The following is a 27,208-nucleotide window of genomic DNA, read 5'->3' as shown; positions in this document are numbered from 1 at the left end:
ACTCCATCCCAACCTGATTCGGGATGATTTAAAATTTCTGGATAATTGACATAAGCATACTAATCCTTAATTAATCCTAGGGAATCCTTAATTAATCCTGGGGAATACCTCCCCCTTTTGTTTTTTAAAATTATGACACCGGCGGCCACCAGGCAGGGAGTATGGATGGAGGTCTCGTCTTCTGTAGCTACTTCCTGCTGTCAAGGGGGCGACGTAAATCAAGGGCCCCTGGTCAGCCTGGCAGTCCGGTGTAGCTGGCAAAAAGTCCCCATCATTACCATGAGTATGGTCACTAGGGCCAGAGAGCTCTATGGTTTTCTCCAGCCCCCCTGAGTCTTTGGGCATACCCAGAAGTTTCCAAGGTTGGTGCCTCCAGGGTTCAGGCCTGTGTTAGGGTGACGACTGTGAACGGCAAATTCCCCATTGGTGATCTCAGCAAGAGATGTTATTCTGTCAAAAGACACTTTTGAAAAGGTCAGGCAAAGTATCGACAAGTTCTCAGAGCTGGTTGGCATGAATGGCATAGAACACACCCTGGGCATAAGCCAGGAACAGTTCCCTTTTGGAGCATAAACCCAATTGTAAAGTGAACGAGTAAGGAGAAACGACTGAAAGAAGTGTTTAATGATAGAAAACTGGTTTGGCATAGCCAGTCAGAGGCAAAATAAATAAATATATATATACACCTATATACAACTGGCAAAAAGGAAGAAAATGGACAGGAATTATCTCTCTCGATTTCCCGGCTCTGATCCATTTTGAAAGGGTGAAACAAGGCATCTCCCTTTAGGATAATATGGCACCATTCTCCTCTCACTCCACTCCACCTTTCCGTCTCCTGGACTGGCTAAGTCCCAGGAATTTTAACGTTTGTGGCTGGAATTGCATTTTTCCATCCGCGTTTGAACTCGGGGCCCGAGCACTGTCCATGAGCACTTTCGCTCAAGGCTAGTGCTCTACCACTTGAGTCACGGTGCTGCTTCAGCCTTTTGCTCGCTCTCTGTGGTTGAGCTCTCAATCTGGCTCTTTGCTGTTTAACAGGGAGGTGGGATTTTGGAGAGATTTTTTCCTTTTGCCCGGGCTGGCTTTGAACTATCCAGGGAGTCATAGTCCTACAAGCCCTTTTTATTCCCAATTGAGCAACAAGGAAAAAACACAACAGAGATAATCCATTTGTAACTCGTTGAGAACTGACCAAAAACTGCTTGTGAAGGTTTGGCTATAACACTTAGAGAACATGAGATTTACATGCCATCAACTTGAATCATGCCGTTGAACCCCACTGGCAAGTGAAAGAGAACACAGATAAATGACAACCAAGGGCAAAGGGTTAAAGCATTGTGGAATCCTCAGTCTCGGAAGTGGCTGCGTCCCTCATCCCCATTTGGCAAGTTCCATGCCATGCGATGGGGAACTCGAGGCAAGGCTGTAGTGGTATCTCTTGCTCACATCTTGCTCTGGGTTGCCTGCAAAATTTCTATATAGATTGGTTAGGGTGTTCAAAATTTTTCAGCACTTCTGGCTCTGGCATATCGATGCCCTTCTGGTTTAAGCAGGGTGAAAAGACTTTCTTAATCACAAAATTCAAAGACTTTCTTAATCACAAAATTTTAAGACTTTCTTAATCCCAAAATTTTACCTGGCTAGCTGTGACCACTAACATAACTATGGTGATTTAACCTGGAGTAACTGTTAAGATGGAACTATTCACATCCTACTCAAGGCTCATAAATCATTCGAGCAGCTTCCAATGGGAGAGAGAGCAAAGAATCATTAGTAGTGAAACAAGGCAGTTCGGGAACAGACTGTGGTGGCATCTTCCTATATCCAGGAGCTGCCACCGTCCATGCGGCTAGCACATCTGTCCACCTGTATCCTATAAAGCAGTATATTAATCCTGGGTCAGGAAAGCTGAGGTTCATAGTCACATTTGTATGAAGCAATCTCAATTTCTTGATCTTGAGAGTTTATGAGAACACAGGAGAGAAAATGGGAAGGTAAAATCTTAATTTATGCCAAAGAGTTGTTAAGGCTACATGCACACTTAACTTTTAACACACTGAGTATAAAATAACATGCTGATTTTATACCATTGTGCTTTTACCACATGTTGCATATTTGAACCTTATGGAAACACACTGAATATAAAATAACATACTGGTGTACTTTTACCACATGTTGCATATTTGAACCTTATGGAAATTTTTATAGGCACCTTTATCTGCATCGAACATCGGGATGGAAACCTATTGTTATGCTTTTAAATCTTACCAACAACCACACGCGCGCGCGCACACACACACACACACAAAAATACCTGAGCGCTCTTTAAAATTGCTTTGATTAGCCATTTAAATTTTCTGGAATTCCAGCGGCAAATGATATTAATTTGCCCATAATAGAACCACGTGGTTGAATAAAAAACAAAAGGGAAACCTGTTAATTACACACTCCCAACATGACAATTTTTAAATCACAGTGGACAAGCAAACCCTTTTATCCATCTAGAAAAACTCCAGTTTATTTTATATCTTTGAACTGGTAAACATGGAAGTTCAATCAAATTACCTATTGCTGTATCAAAACTCTTTGTTTTCCTTTCAATATTCCATTTTAGTTTATAATTTGAGGCTTTCCTGGCTCCAACCCCGTCTGCAGCTGTAAGTCTGACACAGAGAGAAAACGTGCAGGCAAGCACAGCGGGGTGCTTGCCTCTCTCAGCTGCAGCGCAATCACTTGAGGCCTGTTAGTCTGAGTCCCCGCCCCTCACCTGGGGGGAATGGGTGGGGCCCCGCCTCCAATATGGCATGCCCCATTGTGCTCCACGTGTGTGTTAAGTCAGAGAAATCAGGATTCAACCAACTCACCCGAATTTCTGAGCTTAACGACCATCGGCGGGCATAAAGCAGTTTGCCGGGCTGCAGCAGGTCCAGCCACTCCGGGGCTGCTGCCACCACTGCTGCCGCCCACGCACCCCAACTGGGACGCCGGCCCATGGTCTAAACTGCACGCCACGCCTTTTTTTTTTTTTTTTTTAACTCTATCCCGCAGCTCTGCCGCCGCCATGCCACAGCTTCCCACATGGCGGAACCGCGCTTCCGCCATGCCGTGCTCGGCCCGCCACACTCGGCTGCCCAAATGCTACCGCAAAAGATGCCTGGTGCCGCCCGGGGCCACGCGAGCCCCAGCACACACAGCTCGCAACCCGGGGCGGCGCAGAGCCCAATGTACTCACACTCAGCCCGCGCAAGCCAAACCGCTCCGGCGCTCGGCCACCCACTGCTTCTCAAGCACCACTGTGGGTGCCGGGACCGCCGTCTGGCCCGGGGCGCGCAGAGCAGAACTAACCGACCCCAGCCCGGGGTCGCATTCCTCTTGCTCTGGCCCCACTGCTCCACTGACATGTTTCCACGGGAAGCGCGCCCCGCTCCCTCCGCCGCCTGGCGCCAAATCGCCACGGCGGGGCAACTCTCTGGCCCCGCGTCCCGCGAGCCTGTGTCTCCATGCTTCTGCCCCGTCTGGATGGGCAGGACCCTCCTCTAAAACCCTACTTAGCAATCTGTGGGGATACTGTACCCCGAACTTCTCGGCCGTACGATTCGGTCCCTGTTTGGGCGCCATTTATGTTGGGGTTCTGGACACCCCCTTTCTCCCCCCCACGGGGACAATGGTAACCACAAACTCTATGAAAGAGCACTCAGCCTGGCCCTCCGCCAGCGGAAGGCCAAAGGCGTGCTCACATGGGCAAACGCTAAGTTGAGGACGGGTTGCTGAAGCTTCCCCTCCCCCCAGTCCCCCCACATGTTACCGAGGGCGGAGGCGAAAAGGAAGGCATCAGGGACACGCTGCGGTGGTGAAAAGCGTCTCAAAGACTTTAATATGGAAGGGCACTTATATAGAAGTAATGGCGGGAAAGAAAGGGGGCTGGCCAAAGGGTCAGTCATAGGCTAGGGGTCACGTTCATCAAGTGACATCACGAAACTTCCCTTTGTGGGCGGGACAACCCCATCATGGTGGCACGCACGTGTTCACCTCCCAAAGGGTGGAGGCCAGAAGGTGGGAGGGACTTCTATTGTCCCAAGGCTGGTGGAAGGGCAGTCTTTCCCAGGCCATAATGATCCCCAACAACAATGGGAAAAGGAACCAAATAACAGCAGACCTCTCCACACAAACCTACCACGCGCGAAGAGAATGGAAGGACACCATCCAAGTCCTACAGGGCAACAATCGCCAACCCAGAATAAGAAATCCAGCGAAGCTAGAATTCAAATTCGAGGGAAAAACCAGATTTTCCATAGCAAAGAAGATCTAAAGGAGTATGTAAATAAAAAACCATCCCTAAAGTGAATACTAAGAGGGGAACCCCACCCAACAGAAATCGTACAAGACACACAGACAGAAACAGAAAGAAACTACAATAGCCAGAGCCCAACAGAAAGAGCAGCTCACAAACGACAAGAAAAAAAAGGGAGGAAAAACAGCATAACAGGAAAATGGAAGGGGAAAAAACACTCTTACCCTTGATCTCTTTGAATATAAATGGTATAAACTCTTCGATAAAGAGGAGAAGCCTGGCAGAGTGGATCCGCAAAAAAAAAGTTGCCATCTGTGGTTACAAGAGACCCATCTTACATCAAGGGATAAAAACAGGCTCCGAATGAAAGGAAGGAGCAAGATCTTCCAAGCAAACGCACCTACCAAAATGGCAGGAGTAGCCATCCTGATTTCAGACAAGCTGAACTTCTCATTAAAATCAACTAAAAAAGACAAAGAAAGGCACTACATTTTAATACAAGGAAAAATCCAGAATCAAGACATCACGGTGATAAATGTATATTCACCAAACAAAAGAGGCCCTACATATGTCAAGCAAATTCCCACAGAACTACAGAACAAGAGAGACCCAAACACAATCATAGTGAGTGACTTTAATACCCCACTCTCTCCAAGAGACAGATCCAACACCCAGAGGATTAGCAAGGGAGCTGAGGACCTAAATAACACCATATCCCATATGGATCTGACAGATGTATACAGAATCTTCCACCCTACAGAGACCCAATGCACCTTCTTCCCAGCAGCCCGTGGATCATACTCCAAAACAGACCATGTCATAGCCCACACAAAGAACCTCAGCAAATACAAAAGTATTGACGTCATCCCATGTATTATATCTGACCACAGTGGAATAAAGGTAACCCTCAACAACAATGGTTACCACAGAAGCTATACACATTCCTGGAGGCTAAACCCAACACTGTTTTATAACACGTGGGCCACAGACAAAATTAAAGATGAAATTGATGAATTCATAAGCCACAATGACAATGAAAGTACATCACAAAGAAACCTATGGGATACAGCTAAAGCAGTACTGAGAGGCAAGATCATTGCCCTCAGCACTCACATTAAAAGAATGAAAGCAGAGCAGGTAAATAACCTCACGTTGAAACTAAAACAACTGGAGAAACAAGAAATGATCGAATCTAAAATGACTAGGAGGAGAGAGATCACAAAGATTAAAGAAGAGATAAATCTGATTGAAAATAAAAAGACCATTCAAGAAGTAAATATGATTAAAAGCTGGTTCTTTGAGAAAATAAATAAAATCAACAGACCCCTCGCAAGACATACAACAAAAAAAAAAGAAAAGACTCATATATGTAAAATCAGGGACTCCACCGGAAAAATTACAAGTACACACGATATTCAAACAATCATAAGGAACTATTTCCAGAAACTCTACTCAATACAAAACAATAACTTTACAGAAATGGATCAAGTCTTAGAGAAGTATAAACTCCCCAAATTGAACCAAGAAGAAATAAATCAACTAAATAAACCAATAACTTACAGCGAGATACAGGGAGTAATCAAAAGCCTCCCAACAAAGAAAAGCCCCCCAACAAAGAAAAGCCCAGGCCCAGATGGATTCACCAACAAATTCTATAAAACCTTTAGTGGGGAGCTAATACTAATACTCCTCAAACTCTTCCACGAAATAGAAACAGAGGGAGAAATCCCAAACTCATTCTATGAAGCTAATATTATACTCATCCCCTAACCAGGCAAATACCTAACAAAAAAAAAAAAGAGAACTACAGACCAATATCACTAATGAACACAGACACAAAGCTCCTCAGTAAAATATTAGCTAACAGGACCCAGAAACTGATCAAGAAAATTATACATCATGACCAAGTAGGCTTCATCCCACAGTCACAAGGATGGTTCAATATCCATAAATCAATCAATGTAATTCACCACATAAACAGAACTAAAATTAAGAATCACATTGTTATCTCAGTCGATGCCCAAAAAGCCTTTGACAAAATACAACATCCATACTTATTAAAAGCTCTGGAGAGAACAGGAATAGATGGAACATTCCCCAAAACAATAAAAGCCATATACAACAGACCAACTGCTAACATTGTATTAAATGGGAAGAAACTAAAATCATTTCCCCTAAACTCATGAACAGACAAGGAAGCCCACTCTCCCCACTTCTTTTCAATATAGTGCTGGAATCCCTAGCCATAGCAATATTAAAAGTGGAGGACATCAAAGGGATCCACATCGGCAAGGAAGAAATCAAGCTATCCCTATTCGCAGATGACATGATCTTATATCTGAAGGATCCAAAAAACTCAGTCCCCAAACTCCTACACCAAATAAACCATTTTGGCAAAGTAGCAAGATACAAAATCAATCCACAAAAGTCAGCAGCTTTTCTATACACCAGCAATATACAAGCAGAAAAGGAAATTATGGAAACAATTCCATTTACAGTAAACAAAAAAAGAATAAAGTACCTAGGGATCAACCTAACGAAAGACGTGAAGGACCTATTTAATGAGAACTATACAAATTTAATAAAGGAAATCAAAGAAGACAGAAGGAGATAGAAAGACCTCCCATGCTCATGGGTAGGCAGAATCAACATAGTGAAAATGGCCATGTTGCCCAAATTGTTATACAAATTCAATGCAATCCCCATCAAAATCCCAGTTACATTCTTCACGAAAATAGAGAAAGCAACCCATAAATTCATATGGAACAACAAAAGACCTAGAAGAGCCAAAGCAATTCTAGGCAAAAAAAAAAAAAAAAAAAAGCAGTGCAGGAGGTATCACAATACCAGACTTCAAGCTCTACTACAGGGCCATCATAACAAAAACAGCCTTGTATTGGTAAAAAAACAGACCTGAAGACCAATGGAATAGAATTGAAGATCCAGAAATAAAACCGCACTCTCACAGTCAGCTGATATTCGACAAAGGAGCTAAAGACATACAATGGAAAAAACATAGCCTCTTCAACTACTGGTGCTGGGAAAACTGGGCAGCCATATGCAGAAAACTCAAAGTGAACCCTAGCCTATCACCATGCACCAAGATCAACTCAAAATGGATCAAGGACCTCAACATCAGACCTAAATCCTTGAAACTACTGAAGGACAGAGTAGGAAAGATGCTAGAACTTATAGGCACAGGAAGGAACTTCCTGAATATAGTCCCAGGGGCACAACAGTTAGGGGAGAGACTCAACAAATGGGAGTACTACAAAATACAAAGTTTCTGCACAGCTAAGGACATAGCCACCAAAATAGAAAGACAGCCAACCATATGGGAAAGGATCTTTACCAGCACAGCAACAGACAAAGGCCTAATATCTGTCATCTACAGAGAACTCAAAAAACTAAGCCCCTCCAAGCCCAGTAAACCAATTAGGAAATGGGCAAAGGAGCTAAAGAGAGACTTCACAAGAGAAGAGATAAAAATGGCAAAGAAACATATGAGGAAATGTTCAACATCCCTGGCAATAAAGGAAATGCAAATAAAAACAACCCTGAGATACCACCTCACTCCAGTTAGAATGGCCTATACTCTGAACTCAGGCAACAACAAATGCTGGAGGGGGTGTGGGGAAAGAGGAACCCTTCTCCATTGTTGGTGGGAGTGCAAATTAGTACAACCACTTTGGAGAACAGTATGGAGGTTTCTCAAAAAGCTCAATATGACCTACCCTATGACCCAGCCATACCACTCCTAGGCATCTATCCTGAACAACAGGTCCCAATATATCAAAAAGACATTTGCACTTCCATGTTTGTCGCTGCACAATTCACAATAGCCAAAATATGTAAACAACCCAGATGCCCCCCCACAGATGAATGGATCCAAAAAATATGGTACCTATACACAATGGAATACTACATAGCAATTAGAAATGGTGAAATATTGTTATTCGCAGGGAAATGGTCAGAACTTGAACAAATAATGTTGAGCAAGACAAGCCTAGAACACAGAAAACAAAGGGGCATGGTCTCCTGATATATGACTGTTAAGAAGCGGGGAGGGTGAGACAGTAGAGACCAGGTCTGGGAAACCAAAAACTTCTTGTCAAATGGTATATCCCACAGGTTTGGGTCAGAGACCCTACATTATGTAACTAAAACCAAAGAACTACTCAATATATACAGGTCAAAAATAGACCTCTCAGTGGATCATAATAGCTCAAAAGCTATGTATGTACGTTCATATAAGAATATTGTTAACATATTGTCTACTGTCGACATTACATTTAAAGCCCTAGGCGAATTTTCTTTGGCATAGGCCACGTTGCTACTGTATATCTTCTTGGTACACTGTGTATTGTGTACATGTCTACCTGACCTAGGGAAGGGAAAGAAAAACAGGGTGTAAGATATCACAGGAAATGTACATACTGCCCTACTATGTAACTGTACCCCTTGTGCACAACACCATGTCAAAAATTTTTGTTTAATTATTAAATAAATTTAAAAAAAGAGTTTTGCAGATTAGAGAGCCATGGATACCTGCATGCTAAATGGTAACCTAAGGCATTGCGATACATCAGTTTTTCCTCAGGAGTATATATAGAATTTTAAGGAGAACGAATATGGAAAACTCTTCTAGGACCAACAGTGAATAAGAACCAACTAAAGTTGTCTAGGATGATCAATTAGGCAGGTAAGGAAAACTTAATACATCTTGTCTTTCACTAGCTAATAAATAGTATGTTTGGAAAGTACACAAAAACTGTCAATAACTGAGTCATTAAATTTATATAGGTTATAGCATAAGGTGTTTGGAGATTATAATTGTGATGAGGGTAAGGTTAATTATTGAAAACAATGAACAGACATAAACATGCACGTACACTTATTTTTATTTGGATTTACAGGAACAATATCATTTCTCTTAAAGATACTGCAGACAAAGCATGACAGAAAGAAACAAAACTATCACCTCAGAGTTCCTCCTCCTGGGCCTGCCCATCAAACCTGAGCACCAGCATCTGTTCTATGCCCTCTTTCTGACTATGTACCTTACCACTGTCCTGGGGAACCTCCTCATCATTGTCCTCATTCGACTGGACTCCCATCTCCACACACCCATGTATTTGCTTCTCAGCAACTTGTCCTTCTCTGACCTCTGCTTTTCCTCTGTCACCATGCCCAAACTATTGCAGAACATGCAGAGCCAAGTCCCTGCCATCCCCTATGCAGGCTGCCTGACACAGATGTACTTCTTCCTGTATTTCGGAGACCTAGAGAACTTCCTCCTTTTGGCCATGGCCTATGACCGCTATATGGCCATCTGCTTCCCTTTACACTACACCAGCATCATGAACCCCAAGCTGTGTGTGGGTCTGATGGTGCTGTCCTGGGTACTGACCACGTTGCATGCCATGCTGCACACCCTGCTCATGGCCAGACTGTCATTCTGTGGGAACAACACTATCCCCCACTTTTTCTGTGATGTTTCTGCTGTTGTAAAACTGGCCTGCTTTGACACTCATGTCAATGATTTGGTGATACTTATCATGGGATGTCTTATAATTGTTGCTCCATTTCTACTCATAGTCATGTCTTATGCATAAATTGTCTTCTCCATCCATCCTCAAGGTCCTTTCTGTTAAAAGTATCCGCAAGATGTTCTCTACCTGTGGCTCCCATCTCGCAGTGGTGGGACTGTTCTATGGGACAGCTGGTGATCTCTACTTATGCCCATCAGCTGATAACTCTACCGTGAAGGAGACTGTCATGGCGATGATATACACGGTGGTGACTCTCATGCATGCTGAACCCCTTCATCTACAGCCTGAGGAACAGAGACATGAATGGTGCCCTTAGAAGAATATTTTATAAGAAGAAAATTCCTTCTTACCAGTTATGGTAACACTTTGGATTTTTACATAATGTGTTTGTATTGATATTGGAATATTATTCCAGCTTTTTCCTCACCAAAGGAACTTGTGCTAATACAGAATAATGCAGCACTATTAATAGTAGCCTAGATGCTTTACAATGGATGAACAGGCCAACAAAATTAGATACATATATGTTGGGGATTCAGCTTGGCCTTAAGGGGGGAAGGGCAACTAGGGTTCCCTTAGAGACTCTGCCCTTCCCCCAGCCCTGGGGCAGTGTGGAAGGGAGCCCCTCCCACCTTCAGGCTTCAACCGAAAGAGAAGCAAAGCAGCTCCCGCCTCTCGGCTGGCCACGTGTGTAATGGCAGGGACCCCAGAAACCCGGTCCTTGGGGGCTGTGGTCTCCGCCCATAGAGGAAGTACCGTGACAACACCAGATGGACAGTCTTTTTAGCCAATCGTTAAGATCCAGTAGCCCCTCTCCTGTGCCCGCCTTTGGGGGTATAAATTGTTGGCCCCTCCCTTTATTAAACCAGAATGCCCCTGAGGCTTTCTCCGGGACTCCCACGTGCCCCGTGTCTTTCTTGGGATGGGAAGGTGGCAGGGTCCTGCGACCACACGCGAACTGAGGCTACCTGCGGTCTCAGCTCCCGCGATTAATCCCTACTGGCCTGGGGACGTGAGAGAGCGAGAGAGGACCACATGGGAGAGACAGAGAAGCTCAGGACCCCCCACGTGGATGGGGGGGCAGAGCGAAGCCCAGCACACACTCACACACACACACACACACACACATATACACACAATAACATTTTACTGATCTCTCAAGAAGAATTACGTCATTTGCAGGGGCATTGATATATCTGGGGAAGGTCATAGTGAAGGAAGCCAGGCCTAGAAAGACAAAGAGGGAAGGTTTTCTCTTATATATGGATAACAGATCCAAAATAACATCTTCTAGGTAAACACATATATATATACATATATATGATGACAAACATGTAGTATATACAGGGAAGAATCCCAATAGCATAGACCCTCTGAATAATCAACAACCTAACAAAATGGCTATTATGAAGCTAAAATATGTTTTCAATGGGGTGATGGGCTGGTGTTAAATAAGCAGATAGATGGAAAAAGGGGGAATAAATGTAATCATAAAAGTCAGTGCATTTATGGAAAAGGAAACTTTATTGGCAAATGGTGGAATGTATAGGTGGAAGTGGGAGGGAAAATGATGGAAGAAGTGAGTTTAATCAAGATGCACCCTACATATAACTAGGTGTGTTAAATTGTAACACTCTTATACAAACATTTGAAGTGATAGATAAACAGACAGACCCATGCTACTAATTATCCAATACATAACAGAAAGGAGGCTTTGGGGGTAGTAAAACTAGGAACCATGGTCTGAGTTACTCAGTTATCTGATTATCCCTTGTACTTCATTTTACCCAGGTGATCTTGGAAAAGTATAGCATAAGAACTACTATTTTATGTGATCTTCATTCCTTAAATTAAGTTGTCCCAAGATTTTGTCATTTATCCAAAATTGTGCTTTGAGTATGGGCTATCATTTTAAAAATAGTGCTCCGTGTTCTTACAGTAATACTCAGTGACACCCAAACATTGCAACCTCACAGTCTTCTAGTGTCTCCTTTCTATATGTTCTATCTGAACAAAGTTTCACGCCATTTGATCTTTACCCTTCCCTACTTCTTTAGTATCAATTTTTTGCATTGTCTCTTCTAACCTGTCCAGATACTAAACAAGTTTTTCTCTTTATCAGAGTCATTTGTACAATTTGATTTTTCCTAGATTGCATTAATAGCTAGAGGCCACATAATTCATATCCTTAAAACTGGGAAAATAAGCTAGAAGATAGAAAAAAAAATCTTTAAATGATGTCTGTCTTTCAATTGGTACTTTGACTAAAATATGTGTAAATATACCTTTAATTATTTCTCATACTTTGTTGTGATAATAGGGAGGTCAGATCTGGCCAGTGCCATCATTAACTGTGGAGGGACTTCAGGTTGACTCCAGCTCAGATTAGAGCAGAAGCCAACTCCATCTCCACTAAGCCCTCCCCCACCCTATTCAGGGAAGCTCCCCTTTATTATGATAAGTTATGTAGATTGACCACCTGAGGCCTGGGAGCTTCAAGGGAACCTTGAAGATGGGAAGGGGAATCACAGAAATGGTGAGACAAAGGACAAAGGGTGATGCAATGCAACAGCAATACTCACAAGACATAATGTTGGAAATGAACTTTACAACTTGGGGACAGGAGGGGAGTCGGGGCAGAGAAAGCAAGAAAAAACTAAGGGAGGTAACAAGGTTCAACAAGAATTGTACTCATTTCCTTTCATATGTAACTGTAACCCCTCTGCACATCACCTTTACAATAAAAAATAAATTAAAAAGGAGAAAAAACAGTGGAAATAGGGATTTGGAAAAAAAAAGGTAATGACATACACACTCATTTGTTTTGTGCTCTTGTGTGCCACTGACTCCTCAGCACCTCCATGTGGAGCCTAGAGCTTCCTTCTGATGTCATTTGCCCTCTTGTCTGCCCCAGTGAATGTTCATTGCTTCCTTTGCTGTGTAGAAGCCTTTTGGGTTGAAATAATCCCATTTGTTTCATAATGTTTTCCTGTGGTTTGGTTTTTTTTGGGGGGGGGGGTGTCTTGTACAAAAAAAACTTTTGTCTCCTTGAAATGTTTTGATGTATTTTCCCTAGGATTTTTTCTAGAAGTTTCCTAGTTTACAATTCAGTTCTTATATTTAAATAAAAACTATTTTATGTTTTGTACTGTAGTAGTACAGGACTAGATTTATTTTTCTAATATTTCTTTCCTTTTTGGTCTGAGACAGACTCAAACTTGGTATCTGATGCTTTCTTAAAATCTTGGAGAATTCTTTAGACACTCATATTTTGAAGGCCACCAACAAATGTTAATAAAAAATTGAAATAACTCAATAGATGCAATACAAATGAGTACACAGATCCCTAGAAGAAAATTTCAAATAAGCCACTACGTAAAGGTCTGATGCAAATGATGAAGCCAAGAAGAAGATAAATATGAAATGAGGTAGTGTGAAACTGAATCGTAAGTGCCATATATTGTGACATGATCAGGCACAAGAAAACAAACACCTTAGAATTCAGAAGTTATATGAAATGCATGGAGAAGTAGAAGTGTGTTTGGGTGATATTAAGACATTCTAGAGAGAAAAAGAATTCAAAGCAACTGAATGAGGTAAAAAAAAAAAACAGGATACTTTTTCAATAAAAAAAATAATATGGAAGTGCTTTTCTCTTATGCTATCTTCTTATTCTATATTTCTCTCAGCTATATATATGGTTAAGTCGTGCAAGTCTGGTCCTTCTTAAATGCATTTCTCTCTTCCCTTTGTAACTGTTAAAAGTGGGTTGTAGTGAAAGATATGCCATCCTTGAAGCCAAAGCATGGCTCTTTCATTGTTTGCTTGAAAACCACAGATTGCTTCCTATTGTCTGCAAGAAAAAGCCTAAACTTTTACTCTCATTAGATCTATGAGAGCATTCATAGTCTGTCCCTGTTCATTTCATGATTTTTTTCAGTGATGCTTCTTCACCTCCTAGGATGCAATCTCTACCCTGAGAAGTCTCCAGTCCATTTCCCTAAAGAGACAATGAGTAAACATGTCTCTGAGCTGTTCTCCATCGATCAGTGACTGTAATCAATCACCACAGGATTAAGACAGAATTGGTCCTAGAGAAGTCCTGGGTAATTATTAGCTTTTCATTAGTTCTATCCAACTTGATGTCCCTGGGAGGTAGAGACACGTGGGCCCAGTGATGTATAGAAGAGATGTTTTGATGCAATTTAAAATCATTTAAATTCATGGTCATTGCTTAACCTTTTAATTAATGATTGGGTTTATTACTGTTACTATGTAATATACTCTTCCAAAATTATATCATTTTCACTGTTGGCTCTGCCAACATAGTTGGAATGATAGAGTGCTTGCTTTTCAGGTTCAAGCTCCTGAGTTCAAACCCAGTACTTCCCAAATAATGGACAATAGAATTTATCAAATACTTTCCCAAGGTACATGTAGAAGCAGTGAACAAACATGTGATATTCAATATCATCAGTCATCCTCTCAAGATATTACTATTTTCAAGGAACACATTTCACAATAGTCATCCACAAGTCTAATTCTTGGTTTTGAAAGTGAAATGTAAATGTTGGTGGCAATGTAGATAAATTATAAGTCTCACAGATTGCTAGTGGGAATATGAACTGGTACAGCTGCCCTGGAAAAATGTGCCAATTCCCTGAAAAGCTAAAAGTTAAAATCAAATTAGGACTCAAAAATATCAAGTATTACCATCATAAACAGAAGGATATTTTACTGTTAGAATTGATTTTTTGCAGGGCCCCTTTCATGTCTCTGTTCCTCAGGCTGTAGATGAAGGGGTTCAGCATGGGAGTCACTACCTTGGGCATCATCACCACGACAGTTTCCTTCACTGTAGAATTATTAGCTGATGAACATTAGAGATCAATAACTGATCCATAGAATACTGACACCATGGACACCAACAGAGACAGAGCAGGGCCACAGGTTAAGACTTTGTAGGTATCCTGAGGGACCTTGAAGATGGAGGAGACAATTCTTACATAGGAATGGGATGACTTCAGCAAGCCTGCCCACCAGAAACATCTCAAAGTCAACTCACTGACATGACTGTGAGCAAACCAGCCTTACAGAATTGGGGGATTCTGTTGTGTTCATAGAAAAGATGATGTGGCCATGAGTATGTGCACCACTAGTACTGGCATAGAAGATGGTTAGCACCTAGGACAGCACCATACTACTCCATCTCTCCCCTTCCCCCTACCTGTCCCTGAATACAATTTGAGCCTTATGATGCTGGTGTCATACAGTGAGAAGCAAATGGCCACATAGCAGTCATATTGATAATTCTTGCTTTTCAAAATATTGGATTGCTGCATCTGTGGCTATTACATTGGTTGGAAGTTTTAAATGCTTGTAGTATTTAATTTGAAGTGTTTTCATTGATAGGGCAGGACCATTTATTTGGAGTCATGCAATGTAGTTTGTCGGGAGCCAAACTTGCAGCTAAATTCTTCCTGACCTCTGGCTGTGTTTTCAAGGACGTCCAAGGACATGGCTTAATGGAAATCGGAAATGCTTTACTATGTCTGCCATGAGTCCGTTCTTATGTTAACCAAACTCATCCTGTCTTAACTACCATCAGGTATTGCTCTGGAGTCCATTCTTATGTTAACCAACCTCACCCTGTCTTAGCTATGTCAGGTATTGCTAACTTCAAGCCTTTTTGTGTTCTGGAATTTTAAGCCTATGCTGTTTCCTGGTTTTCAAACTGCATTTATCCTGGAAGTTAAGAATAAACCAGGCTGCAGTCTTGAGTTACAATCTCGAGATGCAGACTCCCGTACCCCATCTTTGCCTCTTGTCTTTTTTCTCTTGTCTTGTATTTTTCCTTTCCTTTAATCCTCGCCCCCCTCATTCAGGATTCCCTTTTCACTGCTGGCTGGCTCGGCGGAGTAGTTTCTCTCTTGTGGATCACTCAGTAACCCAAATATACCTGATCCCTCTCTGCTTAGGGATCCTGAGTTAGTTCCCCAGTATTTTTCTTCTAGAGGAGAATTACCTGGAGGCTCTTGTATTTCTTTGTGTATGGGTTAGTGTGTTATGAGGCTGGGTGATCAAGAATAAGTTGTCCCTTTCTGTGTTGTTTCCAACTTAGAAGCTTCCCTTCTTTGTGTACTAGAAGCTATTGCTTTTTTAGTCTACAGGCCAGGAAATTTCCTTCTTGCTGCCCAGATCCCTCACTTGTGCTCCCTTGTGTTAGCACATGGAAAACCTTTCAGGAATTCCCCTGAATGTGGGGATGGTGGGGAGAACAAATGAGGCACTAACTCTGATGCACAAAAGATATATTTAAAAGCAGTAAAAAGACTATGATAAATATCCACACGCACACTAATAAAATTGAGAAGTAACTAGGACACTTACAGGGTAAACCAGGAGTATAAATATCATTAGAGGTATAGGTAGCAATAATGATGTAATGGAATGTAATGGAATGTGGAAAAAGGCAAAAATAATGAGAGAATAGATATCAACTGCAGAGAGACAAAGCAGTTAGGAAAGAAAATTTAAAAGAAACAGTATAATAGAGAAAAAAAAGTCAGAATTTCTTAGTTATTAAGGAGGAGAGTTGGTCTCCCCTCCAGATTTTATTTTGCAGTTGTCTTTGGGTTGTAACATTATTTTCTGTTTCTAAAGTCCAGTACTTAGGCCAGAAACTCTTCTTTGGGTTGGAGATGTAGTTCAGTGACTTCAGTGTGTTTCATTATGTTACCTTCAAATATACATGTAAGTATATGTATTCTTATGTAACATTTTCAGTACTCTTTGGAGCTGAAGATACTTTCCTCTCTGCATTCCACTTCCATTCAACTATCCCCATTTAATCATTGAATTACTTAATTTCCCTAACTTTTTTTCTTTTGTGCTAGTCCTGGGGCTTGAACTCAGTGCCCAGGCACTGTTCCTGAGCTTTTGTGAGGAAGGTTAGTGCTCTACACCACAGCTTAACCTTTGGCTTTCTGGCGGGTAATCGGAGATAAGAGACTTATAAACTTTTCTGCCCAGGCTGGCTTTGAACTAAGATCTCAGCCTCATGAGTAGTTAGGATTATAGGTGTGAGCCACTTGTACCTGGCCCCATTTATTTAGCTCTTTATACATTCTGGATATTATACCTATGTCAGATGAATGAGTGGCAAAGATGCTCCTCCATTCTATGAGCTCTTGCTTCATTCTTGGAATTGTTTCCTTTTCTGTGCAGAGACATTTTAGTTAATGCAACTTCACTTATAAATTTGCTTTTTTTTCCCTGAAAACTTACACAGGTAAGAAATATACTTGTCTAAACAGCAACTTAAATGCACCTTACTTATATACTTAAGTATACCTTAAATATACTATAAAGTAAAATTAAATGCATATTGTAATGTCAGGTCATGATAAATACTATGCAGGGGATTAAACAGTGTTTAGGGAAGAGGTTATGTTGGAGAGTAGTGTGATTTATATTGAATCCTTTTTTCTTCTACCATGCTGGGGAATAAACCCACAGATTTGCACATTCTTGTCAAGTACTCTACCATTTGACGAGGGGCTACACCTTAGCCCCTAAATATTTGTTAAAGACTTCATGGCAGAAAGAAGATCATCAAGGTTCCATGAAGTGGTTTCTTACCAATGTGCAGAGGACAAAATAGAGAAACACAGGGCAATATAGAAGTCATAAACATACAGATGGAAATTTCAACCAAGAAAAGGTATGGATATGGACATCAATGGCTACAGGGAGGAAACCAGAGTGGTACACTGATCTATTAATGAGAGTCAGGGGGAAACAGGCAGACAGGGATTGAGGGCTTGTACAACTTACTGGTGTCAGGTTAAGCTATTATCCTCCAAACTGCAGATCAATGAAATGGACGCAGGGACCTAAAGGAGCAAAAAAGTGGAAAGCCATGATGAGCAAGAACAAAAGGGGAGCTGAGAATATGGCCTGGTGGCCAGAGTGCTTGCCTCATATGCATGAAGCCCTAGGTTCAATTCCTCAACACCACATATATAGAAAATGGCCAGAGTGATGCTGTGGCTCAAGTGACAGAGTGCTAGCCTCTAGTAAAAAGAAGCCAGTGACAGTGCTCAGGCCCTGAGTTCAAGTCCCAGGACTGGCAAGAAAAAAAAGGCACAAGGAGGTGAAAATTTGGTGCAAGGACAAAAGAATTAGGAAGTGAAGTCGTGGTACAAAGCCCTGGGTGCCTCAACCCCACACCACCAATTAGAGGAATGCTTGTGAAACTTGTGGATAAAACACTGTACCCCACCCTAGCCAAAGCCATCGCTGCAGTTCCGAGTCCCTCCGGAATCATATCAAGATCTTCCAATAAGACTCTCTGCCTACTTCTCACCCACGTTGTCTGTGTCGTCTGAGACCTTTCATTCCTTGATTCAGCATTTCTGGACACAAACTCGATTCACATCATGCGGCATCACTGTGATGTTACAAGGATGTTAAGCAACGGAACATCCCAAAGTAAATGTGGAGAAGATCCGGACTCCAGAGATGTAGTTGGCATTACATTACATTAGGAAAGAATGAGATCATGAGGTGCCATCACTTGGAGGGAGCAAGAATACAAATGGACTGAGGATTGCAACTTAGACAATGATACATATGCAGGTCAGGGTGAGCAATAAATGGCTAATCTATTTCTGAGATTGGGGAAAATGAGAAGAAACTATACAAATAGTCTGAGATATTAAACTAGTTCAGTATTCAACACACACTGAAATGTTGGCACACCTTCCAAACTTCAACATCAAAACAAGATCATTTCCTTTTTGTAATAATCATCAATGTACAATATGATAATGAACACAAATTCTACCAACAAATGTGAAAAAACTAAGGAAGTAAAAGATTGTTGAACAGTGAGATAGGCAGACTTGCTTCTTGCATTTATGGAAACAGCTTTTAAGGCTCCAATGACTCAGCTCCCAGGTAAATACAAGCAAAGTTACTACAGTATAACAATGTGTAACCTTCATTTATAAATTTAAATCAGGTAAAAGAAAAAGACAACTTGTATGAAACAAAGGAGTTGTAATAGAGGCTAAGAATTATAATCATGTGAACACTAACTCTGAAAGGTCAGTAATGATTTTTATAAATATATTCAAAAGGCTATTTAAATTAGCAAGAGAATGCGAAAGACCTTACAATCATTTTGAAAGATAAAGAGAAGGCAAGCAAGTGTATGGGCAGTCAGGAATGCTGAGATGAATTTATTAAACTGAGACAAATTGTCCAATAGCTAGAGGTAATCATCAAACCTCATCACATCAGACAAAATTTATTATAACATGTTTTCTGCAACTTAGGAGAGGAACACAAAAGCACAATGCCTACGTGTATCTGATCAAATAAAATAATATTTTTAGAAATTAACTCCGGGAAATGGGAATGAGGTTTTTTCTTTGCTTCTATTTTTGTTTTCTTTTCTTTCTTTCTCTCTCTTTTTTTTTTTTTTTTGGCTTGTTCGTGCATTTATCTGTTTTTCGGAGAGCAAGCTGGGGCACAAAAATGGAAGGACAAAGAGTTAACAAATGCACCAGTGGTACTCACTAGACACTCTGTTGAAAATGAACTATACAACTTGAGGTTGGGACAGGAAGGAAAAACAGAGTGAGAGGTGACCTTCTCTGAAAAGGAATGTACTTTTTGCCTGACTTATATAACTGTAACACCTTTGTGATAAAATTAAATGAAAATCTTTTACAAAAGAAAAGTTAGAAGGGTGAGCAAAGCACCACAATATTTAACTCTTACTCAGAATTAATATGGAAGTACACAGTCACAAGAATAGGAGAAAGTTGATGTGTTAAGAAAAACATGAGGAGTTTGGAAGCAAGGCTCAGGTGGTAGAGCAAAAGCATCAGATACCACGTTTGAGTCCCAGTCTCATACAGAAAATAAAAATAACCTGTGATAAATTAGTGATGAAAAACATAGGGACCAAAACTTCAGTTAAAAAGTTTACAGTGACTGCCCATTGCATAGTTAAAATGTGCCAGTAATTAAAATATTATTTTATGGTATGACTTCCATAATTAGTGGAATTAATAGTTAAAGTGACCTAAATGGTTACTAGAACCTCTTTGATATCAAATAGATATCCTTATGACAACCTTCTCATTTATTGATAGTTATGTGTTTTTATTGAATAGAATGTTTGGTAGTGAGCAGAAGGAAGTGTGGAATATCATTCAACTATTAATACCGCTATTGGAAAAAATGATTTAAAAAATCCCAAGTATTACAATCATATGAAGAAAGAAATTCTCTTCTTACAAAAGACCCTTCCCAGGGCTCCCTTCATGTCTCTGTTCCTCAGGCTGTAGATGAAGGGGTTCAGCATGGGGGTCACCACAGTGTACATCATCGCCATGACAGTCTCCTTCACAATAGAGTTACCCCCTGATGGACATAAGTAGAGACCAATGACTGTCCCATAGAACAGGGACACCACCACCAGATGAGAACCACAAGTTGAGAAGGCTTTACGGATGCCGCGAACAGAAGGGACCCTGAGAATAGAGGACACAATTCTGGCATAGGAAACAGTAATGAGTACAAATGGGATCACAAGAATGATGCCTCCCATGATAAAGATCACCAATTCATTAACATGAGTGTCAGAGCAGGCCAGCTTCAGCAGAGCAGCCATGTCACAGAAAAAGTGAGGGATCACATTGTCCTCACAGAACGACAGTCTGGCCATGAGCAGGGTGTGCAGCATGGCATGGAATGTGGTCAGCACCCAGGACAGCACCACCAAACCCACACAAAGCTTGGGGCTCATGATGCTGATGTAGTGCAGGGGGAAGCAGATGGCCACATAGCGGTCATAGGCCATGGCCACAAGGAGGAAGCTCTCAAGGTCTGCAAAAAACAGAAAGAAATACATCTGTGTCAGGCAGCCTGCGAAGGGGATGGCTGGGACTTGGCTCTTCATGTTCTGTAGCAATTTAGGCATTGTTACAGAGGAAAAGCAGAGGTCAGAGAAGGATAAGTTACTGAGAAAAGAATACATGGGGGTATGGAGGTGTGAGTCCAGTCTAATGAGGACAATGATGAGGAAGTTTCCTAGGACAGTGGTGAGGTACATAGTCAGGAACAGGACATAGATCAGGTTATGGTGCTCTGGCTGGATGGGCAGGCCCAGGAGGAGGAACTCTGAGATGATAGTTTGGTTCTTTCCTGACATGCTCTGTCTCCAGGACCTTTAAGAAAAAATAATATGGTCTCTTAGAAACTCATTTATATATTAATGCATTTGTATGAGACATGATCTTTTAGATGTTCTGCAACAATTTATGTTACCTTTATTATACAAAAGCTACCTACAACTAAAACATGCCACTTTACGTAGTCTGTCGCCTCTCGTTTTCATCACTTCTCAGTAGATTAACAATTTTCACTCTTCCTTGCCTAGTAAAACTGACATATATTGCTTTCTATGTGTCACTGATATCCCATAGTTCCACAGACATCCATTCTTAATTATTACAATTGGTTTCTTTTTTATTGTAAAGGTGATGTACAGAGAGGCTACAGTTAAGTAAGTCAGATAATGAGTACACTTCTTATTTAACAGTATTACCCCTCTCTCATTTTCTCTCAGTTCCCCCTTCCCAGTCTTCCTCCCTTCCCAAGTTGTATAGTTCATTTCCAACATAGTATCTAATGAGTATCACTGCTGAATTATCTCACCCCTTGTCCCACCATTACTATGCTTCCCCCTCCAATCCCCAAATCAGATAAACTTATATACAAGACACAGTGTGCAGAAAAAAAAAATAATGACCAGAGGGGGAAAAAACAAGAAGAAAAAAAGAACCTCAAACAGTACAATTAAAACAACCACCTGTTTCCTTTCCTTGGAGTTAATTCTGAGAAGCTTATTTTATATGATTGTATGCACATAGCTATTGAGCCGTTGTGATCCTCTCCTGAGAATATCTTTCTTTTGTCTCACTGTGAATGTTTAGAGTCCTGTTTAATCATACCAAAGAGTAATTTTTGTCTTTCACTATCCACTGGGTTTACTTATAGATTTATAGGCACATTCTAATTATTACAAATGAGGAAAAGCATGTAGCCTATGTTTCTTTGGGTGTGGCTTCACTTAAGGTGATTTTTTTCCAATCAGTTCCTTTCTAACACTATCTTCACTGGGGCTTTTGTTTCCCCAAGTACTGTTCTCTCATTTTTATGGATACCTCCATGAAAGTATTCTTGGATCACAGATAAACATCTGAACATCACAAACAAAGCTTTTAATCACCAATAAGACCCTATCACCAGCCACTTACCAGAACTACCTTCAGCTCATAGATCTATAATGAAGCTCCTGGCTTACACTTTCTTTTTCCCAATTCATATCTCACTGAAAGGCACCCAGGCTCAAGTTAGAAACCTTAACATTTTCTTTCATCCATTCATTTTTCAATCTTTCCATATCTAATCTAATCTAAAAGTACTGTAGATTCTGCCACTTTTGTCCTCTTTTTTCCTTTCCCACTTCCACAATTATCTGTCCCCATGATGCCTCACCTCTGATGTAGAAAATGTTCATATTTTCCACTCCTCTCTCCTACCTCCATCTTCCCTTTGTCGCTGCTTTACCATGCTTACTCTTTCTTGTCTTTCAGGTATAAATTATGTGATACTTAGCTAAGCCTTCCTTGTTTTCCTATGTTTATGCTCTGGTCACATACCACAACACTATATATCTGAATCTTGAATTTATAGCTGACTTTCCACCAAACTGTAAATGCAAGAAAAGCCCTGTCTGCTTTAAGGTGTGCAACATGGCCAGCACCTGGCATAGTGTATGAATGTGGCTACTGTTTCATGAAAATGTGTATCCAAAACATAAATCATATAATCCAATATGTATAATATTTTCTTTTCTTGTGATTCACTAATCTTGGATGAAAAAAATCAAACTGAGTCACATGGGGAGAAAGAAATAATTTTCCCCTTTAAGACATCATTCCAGTTTATTTCTACCTTTAGGATATCATGCTAGTTCCTTTCCAGATCTCCATACCTCAGACGCCTTTGAGAAGACTAGGGATAAGGCACTTAGGAAGCCTCTCCCCTAAAGGGACGAAACTGAGTCCACTTCAGGAATTTTCATTTTGTTGATGATATTTAATCAGGACACACTACCAGTTTTTTAATCATGTCTGTACATAATGTGTAGGTGTTGTAGTATGGGAAATTTTACATACCAATGAAATTTTACATACCTGACTTCTCAGAATGGTGCTTCCCTAGGAATTTAGGGGGACCCATGGCAGAATCTACGTTTTATTAGTCATCATAAAACAGAGACATCACTTTCTGACAATACCTCTATTGGGTACCTGAGCCTTGGTTGTTCCCTGGGTAATGCTTCTCATCTCCCTCTCCTAGTTGATGTGTGTGCTCAGACTGAAGAAGAAGGTGCTGTGAAAAACAATTTGCATGTGAAGCACCTACTTACTCTGTGTCAAGTCCTGGTTTTGATTCCATGGGCTTGATGTGTATTCTCACACTGTAAAAGTTCAAGACTGGAGGCATGGCTCAAGTGGTAGAGCACCTGCTTAATCATGAGGACCCAAGTTCACACTCCACTGTCTCACAGATGCATAAAGGTTCAAATTTTACCTTTGTAACTCTTTCTCTTATAGGCTATAGACCATACTTACAGAAAATTGTACAATGCATTTTGAAAGCACAGATTCTGTGTTGTCTATGAATAAATGTGATCAAATTTTCTTAGGTAGAAGGGTTGACACAAAGTATTGTAAAGCTCCATGAGTATTTTTACCACAAACTGGTGAGAAACTCTGTATTAAATGCTTTCCTCACAGAGGTGTCATTACGTTAAATGACACAATCTTGTGAGAATACACTAAACAGTACTAACAACTGCTATCATTAATAAAAAGTATAAAGGGTGAACTTCCATCATAGTGTTTGTATAATGTGGAAAGACTTGGAAGACAGAGAGATGGAAAAAGATTAAAAAAAAATCATACCTGAAAAGGCATCATACAGAACACCATATGACCTGGGAAATCAAAGGTCTCACGTTGGAAGGGCTCCAAGGCTCATTTGCCCTCTTCCCAACTTTCTCAGAATATCTAGGGTCTTTCTCCTGTTTATTCTTTGTATGAATTTGAAGTAACAACCATTAATCATCAGGTAAGTCTGTGCCACCTCAGTCCACATTTCTCATTCTACTTATCCCTGAGGCCTAAGAAGTCCTGCACCACAGGAGAGTTTAGATCCTAAAGGAACTCATTAAAAGCACTCCCTCAGAGGCCTGTGTTTTGGCTGATTTCAGTGTATGATCACACCTGATTATACTCTGTGGAATGGAAATGGCAGGAATCAGGAGGTAAGTAGATGCTTACTCACACTTGCTTAGAGGATTGCCAAGGGGCCCTGTGTCAGTTGAGATTGCATTTTTTTTGCTAGTCCTGGGCTTGGACTCAGGGCCTGAGCACTGTCCCTGGCTTCTTTTTGCTCAAGGCTAGCACTCTGCCACTTGAGCCACAGCGCCACTTCTGGCCATTTTCTATATATGTGGTGCTAAGGAATCAAACCCAGGGCTTCATGGATAGGAGGCAAGCACTCTTGTCACTAGGCCATATTCCCAGCCCTTGGAGATTGCATTTTTGAGTAAAGAAGAATGGTTGGGGAAACCATCAAAGATCAGACTGAATGCTTTGAAATATTTTAAGAGTATGAAATTTTACCCAGAGGAAGTTTGGCAAGCAAATAGAGAAAAAAATTACCCATGGAGGCATTTGATGTTTTGAAACAGAGTGCCACTGTTAAAGATGTGCTTTTGTACATCCTACCCTTCTGTCACACTTTACAACCTCATAATCAGGCCATCAACATGGAGTGAAGTGAACATGGACCTCAACATTTATAACTATGAGCTAAAAGACAGCTTTGCTCCTCTAAGTTGTCCTGGTTGTGTATTTTGTTACAGTGATGCAAAACTGACTGACATATAAGAACAAAAAAATATTGAATGGTTTAATCAACTTCCAAATCAGTGAAACTGATGTGACAAAATCCAACAATTGCCAGATAATTTTTGAATTGAAAGGTGCAATAAAACCAAATCCACACCACTTTGACAATAAATAAGAAAAAAAAATCAAACACTACGTTAAAGGAAACCACTATATCCCAAGGCCCTTATTCCAAGAATGCAATGGTGACTCAATATAAGATAAAAAATGACCATAAAATACATTAGTAGAACAAAGTTCAGAAATACATGTTTATCTCAATCAGTATAAGAAAATCATTTTGTAAAAATTCAATGGCAATTCATGATAAGAAAAAACAAAGAAGTAGTAATAAAATGTACCAAGATGTTAATGTACATTTATGAGGAACATATAGCTAATCTCACACTTGATGATGACAGACTAAAAGACACTCTCGTAAAGATCTGCAACAAGGCAAGGATCCCCACTATTCAACAAATTGTTGGAAGTCCTATCCAGAGAAATTAGGAAAACATTTAAAAGATATACAAATTAGGAAAAAAGTAACTGTTCATTCACAGATGGCTGTATAGAGTTATTTATATAAAAATCCTAAAGACTAAAAACTTGAGGTAATTCACAGAGATTCAGAGTGTAAGATAAACACAAAACTCAACTGAATATTTGCACAATGTCAATGACCCATATTAAAAAAACAACAACAACAACAAAAAGAGATCAATCTGGGTGCTGGAAACTCACATCTGTAATCCTAGCTACTCAGAATTCTGAGATCTGAGAACAGTGGCTCAAAGCCAACCTGCATAGGAAAAAGCTGCAAGACTCTTATTTCCAATTAACCCCCAAAAGCTAAAAACAGCTCTGGCTCAAGTTGGAGAATGTTTGCCTTAAGCAAAAGAACCCAGGAATGGTGTCTAGGCCACATTGCTTGCACAAAGAAAATGAAATGAAGAAAATAGGTCAGACTAGAGGCAGTAGTGCTTTCCTGCATCTACACAAATCTGAAATATAGCATTTGAGGGCACTGGTACAGGGAGAGTTGTTGAAAGGGGTGACAATGATCAAGATAGTGTACTCACACTGTTAAATGGCAACTTCTTTGTATAACTACCTGAAGATAATTTTTTAAATTCCTCAAAAGAATACCACTGGACAGACATATGTTCACCTAATCTTTCATAAGGGAGCCAAAAATATGATGGAAGAAAGACAGCCTCTTTAACAAATGATGCCGGCAAAATTAGTTAAAAACTTGTACAAAATAAAGCTAGATCCCTACATATCACCCTACACCAGAATCAATCTCAAATGGATCAAAACCTTGAGGTAAAAGCAGATACCCTGAAAACATTACAGGAAGGAATAGGAAAAACACTAGGGCTCCTTGGCACAGGTAGAAACTATGTTAAAAAAAAAAGTCGGGGCTGGGGATCTAGCCTAGTGGCAAGAGTGCCTGCCTTGGATACACGAGGCCCTAGGTTCGATTCCCCAGCACCACATATACAGAAAACGGCCAGAAGCGGCGCTGTGGCTCAAGTGGCAGAGTGCTAGCCTTGAGCGGGAAGAAGCCAGGGACAGTGCTCAGGCCCTGAGTCCAAGGCCCAGGACTGGCCAAAAAAAAAAAAAAAAAAAAAAAGTCCAGAAATACAACAAATCAAAGAAAGTTTGGACAAATGGGATTACATGAAATTGCAGAGCTTCTACATGGCAAAAGAGATAGTTTTCAAGGTAAATAGAAAGCCCACAGATTGGGAGAAGATCTTCATTAGCCATACAACAGACAAGGGCCTCATATCTAAAATATACTTTGAACTCTAAGAATTAAGTTCCCCAAAACAAAGCTTCAGATAAACAACTGCCCCATTAATAAACAGCCTAATGACTTAAAGAGAGATTTCTCTGAGGAGGAAATGAGAATGGCCAATAGACACATGAAGAAGTGCTCAACATCTCTGGCCATAAAAGAAATGCATATCAAAACAATGAGATTCCAACTCTCCCCAGTAATAATGGTTATTATCAAGAAAAAAAATAACAGATGCTGGCAGATATGTGGCCAAAAGGGAACACTACTACACTGTTGGTGGGAGTGTAAACTTGTTCAACCACTCTGGAAAGCAGGCCATACTAAAGCTACCAGCAGCATTATTTACCATAGCTAAGTTATGGAACCAACCCAGATGCCCCTCAGTAGATGAATGGATCAAGAAAATGTGAGATAGATAGATAGATAGATAGATAGATAGATAGATAGATAGATATAGATATGTAGAGATATATATAGATAGATATACACAATGGAATTCTATGCTTCCATC

At 40.6% G+C, this 27,208-nt stretch overlaps 1 protein-coding gene and 1 pseudogene across 1 annotated transcript; one reads left to right on the top strand and one right to left on the bottom strand.

The window, feature by feature from the left end:
• The first annotated feature begins 9,249 nt into the window (after positions 1-9,249).
• LOC125365820 lies at positions 9,250-10,208 on the top strand (annotated as a pseudogene).
• Positions 10,209-20,127: 9,919 nt separating this feature from the next.
• On the bottom strand, positions 20,128-21,088 carry LOC125365354 (olfactory receptor 1468). The gene has a single exon (XM_048365361.1). It carries the CDS (start codon positions 21,071-21,073, stop codon positions 20,129-20,131), a length of 945 nt encoding a protein of 314 aa, XP_048221318.1. The 5' UTR covers positions 21,074-21,088; the 3' UTR covers position 20,128.
• Between the last annotated feature and the right edge of the window lie 6,120 nt (positions 21,089-27,208).

The sequence above is a fragment of the Perognathus longimembris genome, chromosome 17 (assembly GCF_023159225.1).
Source record: "Perognathus longimembris pacificus isolate PPM17 chromosome 17, ASM2315922v1, whole genome shotgun sequence".
NCBI lineage: Eukaryota > Metazoa > Chordata > Mammalia > Rodentia > Heteromyidae > Perognathus > Perognathus longimembris.
This window is presented reverse-complemented; position numbering and strand designations above follow the sequence as displayed.